The following is a 4,628-nucleotide window of genomic DNA, read 5'->3' as shown; positions in this document are numbered from 1 at the left end:
ATATATATATATATATATATATATATATATATATATATATATATACATACATACAAACATACATACATACATACATATATACATATATATATATATATATGGGAGAATGTACGAAAAAACAACAACAGACGAGGACAGGTGGTGTAAACAACAAAAGGATGTACTAGTATGACGCTCGGGAATACGGAAAGTCTTTAACGTTTCGAGCTACGCTTTTCAACAGAAAGAATACGGATACAAGGAGAAAAACACGGAGAAAAAAAACTGAATAGTGTTCGGTCAACGGTCAATCATAGCTATATATATATATATATATACACACACACTGATTATTGAGAGAGACAGACACAGGAAGACAAACGGACTCATACACATTAAAGATTAAACGGATATTTAAAAATAAGTGGCGATGGCTCTTGCCCCTTCGTACCAATATTTTCCAAGAACATTTTCTCCAAAGGTTCTAATTCACAGCAAGGAACCTTGCACGAATATAAAGTCTCAACATTTCAGCTCTTTGGGGTCTTTTCCGTCATTTCAGATTCTGAAAAGTTTAGCTGAAACTTCTAGGATTACAGCATTAGAAGCAGCTTTGGAAACGACAAAATTTCCAACACCGGTACCCATAACAACGACAGCACAACTGACCGCAAAAACAACAGAAGCAACAACAACGACTGAGTCGCCGACATCACCCCTATTAAGTCCATCTCTATTATTATCACCAACAACAGTGAAAACAAAAATAACAACAAGCACAACTGCAGCAACTTCGAGGACCTCGACAGCGACGACTTACCTGAAAACTGCAACAATATATACAATAACAACTGCAACTGCAGCAACCACTACTACCACAACAACAACAAACACAAAAACAGCAGCAACGATATCCTCTTCATCATCAGTATCAGCCTCATCATCACCACCAGCACTATCATCCACTGTAACTTCTTCATTGATACCAAAAACAATACCAAAACAAGCGACAATATCACCGACATCGTCAATGCCGGTAAAAATGACACAAACATCAGACCAGAATATCTCAAATTCAGCTGAAAGAGATAAGCAAAAGACTTATTGTCATGCTTCTGCAGATATATTACAACCAGTGGTACTCCAAGACAAACAATCGGAGGCGTATTTCGGTGCATTTTCAGCATTTGGCAAAGCAGACGATAAGCAAACATCACACAACGGTTTACTCATCTCTCAGATTGATGCATCTTTTAAATGTCTTTACTGTTGCGGTGGTCCCTCAGCTCCAACTGGCATCAACAAGTGTCAAAATGACGATATGGTGATGCTTGAGGTAGCTAAATCGAATATACTTGAGAAACACCTCCTCTCGAATCGGAATCATTCTTGGTTTGGAGGAGATAGAAGATATGGACATGAACAAACTAATGGCGTCTATTACCCGACCGAATGGTGTGATAACATGTTGCTAAAACATCATCCTGTTATGGATTTCACACCTTGCGTCCAATTTAAAGATGAACCGCATCTGGTAGAGAATAGTTCGCCATTAACATTGTCATTATCCTCTTCACCGTGCTCTGCAACTTCATTAACAGCAGCATCCTCAACATCAACCTCATCGTTATCGTTGTCATTGTCACCACCATTACCCCTACCACTATCACTACCTCCCCTACCAGCTTCGTCGTTATCGCCACCATCGTTTTTATTACCGAGATCGGCAGCATTTCCCCCTTCATCTTCCTTAACACCATCTCCATCACCATCATCACTATCCCCATCATCCTCAACAGCAGCAGCTTTGTTTACCACGACGTTTTCATCGTCACCAACTTCGTTGTTATCATCGTCACCATCATCGTTTTCATCTTCATTTTCATTATCATCGTCGTCTGTGTCATCGTCTTCGTTGCCATACACCGGTTACCATTTTCATCATAGCCAACAAGACGATCACGATCCGACAGAATCAAATACACAACCTCAGATTGCCCCATCTGCCCATCTACCAAGAATTCTCTCAGTTCCGCTGACAACAGGTATTCGAGACAATCCGCCATCCTCGCAGATATCGTTACAGCCACCTCTGCATCTATCTTCTTTTCAATATCAGCCACCATCTCCACCTGCACATCCACAACCATCATTACCACCACAATTACAGATACCACTTTCACCATCTCCATCATCACAACCATCCAACACAACAACAATAAAAACATCATCATTATCACAATATCGTCCGCCCCAGGCTCCTGCGCCACCGCCATCATCAATGTGTTTCTATAGAAGACAATCTTTAGTTCACTACAACCGTAGACCATTTTTGAACGGCCATACTTCAAGCTTAGCCAAACTGAAAATCAAAAGGGGGAACTATTTGAAAAGAAACGACTATTCGAAGGGTGTTGCTGCCTTCGGCCGTTTGAACTTTTCAACCACTGCTGGCGGCATCGGCTCTACAACTCAGAACGGCTGCTATGCCCAGCGGTCAACAGATGTGATTTACAAAGTACCATCACAACACCAGCAACCTTACATTGAGAGGCGTCAAGTTCAAAGAACTCGAAACTTCCACTGCCCTTACTGTGTAATTTCTTGCAGTAACAGGGGCCAATTACAGGGTCATATCCGAATACATACGGGTAAGTTACTTTTCAATTAATCTTCGTTTCATGCAATTTATGAGATAAACTGTTTTCATATTATATACCTATCATATTAAGGCGGCGAGCTGGTAGAATCGTTAGTACGCCGGGCAAAATACTTAGCAGTATTTTGTCCATCTTTACGTTCTGAGTTCAAATTCCGCCGAGGTCGTCTTTACCTTTCATGCACTCGGGGCCAATAAAATAAGTACCAGTTGATCACTGTAGTCGATGTAATCGACTTACCCTTCCCCCGAAATTGCTGGCCTTCTTCAAAAATTTGAGACCAATATTATATAACTGAGGTTAGTACAGGCGTAATTCTTAAATAAAAAATCGTGACCACAATTCAATAAAGGACTCAATACATTATATATATAAAGTGTTTATATTCCTTTAATTTATAAAATATAATCTTACAGGAACGTGACTGTTTCCACGTACCATGTCTAATCACACATGAAATGCAGTCACGCAGCTATATCCCTCTAAGGTCACTTGTTAAATATATTTGCCCGTCTATGCATGCGTGTATGTACGTATGAATGTATGTGCGTATGTATAGTAAATTTAGTATTTAGTGATTTAAAGGAGAATTTTTTAAAAGTAGTTAGAAATACGTGTGGTGAAGTAAGTTAATATTCGTCTATTGCTAATATTATTTCAATTATTAAGGCGGCGAGCCGACAGAATCGTTAGCACGTCGAGCAAAATGCTTAGCAACACTTCGTCCATCATTATATTCTGAATTCAAATTTCGCCGAGATCGACGTTTTCACCCTTTTGTAACCGATAAAATAAGTAACAGTCGAGCGCTGGGGTTGATGTAATCGACTGTCTCCCCCACCCCATGTAACAAAATTTGAAACCAATATTATTTTAATTATTCTGACCAATATAGTAGAAGTCTACGAGCATGTTTTATGAAACTTTCTAGGAGTTTAGATTTAAGTACGGTTGCGTAAGTAGAAACGAGATAATCCAGAAGTTGATATATAATAGCACACGCAAAAAGCAAATTTAAAAGAATAATTTACCGAGGAAAATTGCTGAAGGACGCATGAAAAATAATAGTCAAGTTAGTGTTGAAATATTTAATGCAGTGAGCATTTAAAAGAAATTCATTAGAAATATTTATGAAACTCTGTGCGTCTGTAGTGGTAGTGGTGGTGGTGGGGGGGGGGGCTGCAGATGTTTGAAGGATGTACCAATTGAAAAATTCAGATGACTTTAATTAATCGAAAATCTCAAACTGGATGTATTTACTTTTCCTCTGTTCTTAATGCTGCTTGTTATGCAGGACTGACACTATAAATATTTCACGAAGCTTGCAAATTCAGTCAGGTACATAGAATTTCTGGTTGAGAATTCTTTAAATTTTAGATTATTGCTTGCAAGTAAATAGAATAGAAATTTTAAAATAATAATAATTACAATAAAATAAACACAGGAAAAGGTTAAGCAAAAGGTCGTTGTTTTCGAGAAACCCTATGATCAAAGGCCTTCCAGTTATGACCTCTGCATTTTTAGGACGATAAGATGTGACTGACACAATGTATGGCTGCTATTTCTAGCAATTTCAATTATCACAGAGGGCTTCTCGTTGGGTTGTTATGCAAAGGGGCATTTCCAGAATATGTGATATAGTATGAGTAACTTAAAGACGCGACGTTGAGTGAATTTGAGTGTTCAGATGGTACATGGTGAAAAGCCATTTAGAGAATAAAGTTTAATGAACTGGTAGAATGGATACAATGAGAGGATGCAGCCGGCCAATGAAGTAGAAAATTGGAGTAAAGGTTTTAATTGTTGGGTCTGGAGAAAAGAGACCTTCCGAGAGTAGTGCAGTTGATGCTGTTAACGCTCCACTTAAACTGCCATCACCTTCTGGAAACTTATGGGCAGAGAGGAAGTTCCAGGAAGAGAACTAGGTTCTGGAGAGGAATGTCAGGGCATTGTGTCGGGGCTGGGGATATTAGACGCAGCAAGAGAGAC

At 39.0% G+C, this 4,628-nt stretch overlaps 1 protein-coding gene across 2 annotated transcripts in view; it reads left to right on the top strand.

Moving 5' to 3' along the window:
• Positions 1 to 6: 6 nt before the first annotated feature.
• The window catches only part of LOC106871731 (mucin-5AC), a 44,524-nt gene continuing 39,902 nt past the window's right edge, over positions 7 to 4,628 (top strand). For both annotated transcript variants that reach the window (XM_014918344.2, XM_014918345.2), the window contains exon 1: positions 7 to 2,630. In XM_014918344.2, the coding sequence (XP_014773830.1) occupies positions 410 to 2,630 (2,221 nt within the window). In that variant the 5' untranslated portion in view covers positions 7 to 409. The remainder of the gene's footprint in view (positions 2,631 to 4,628) is intronic.

The sequence above is a fragment of the Octopus bimaculoides genome, chromosome 2 (genome assembly GCF_001194135.2).
Source record: "Octopus bimaculoides isolate UCB-OBI-ISO-001 chromosome 2, ASM119413v2, whole genome shotgun sequence".
NCBI classification, from domain to species: Eukaryota; Metazoa; Mollusca; class Cephalopoda; order Octopoda; family Octopodidae; genus Octopus; species Octopus bimaculoides.
The sequence above is the reverse complement of the archived record's forward strand: the minus strand, read 5'-3'. Positions and strand labels throughout refer to the sequence as shown.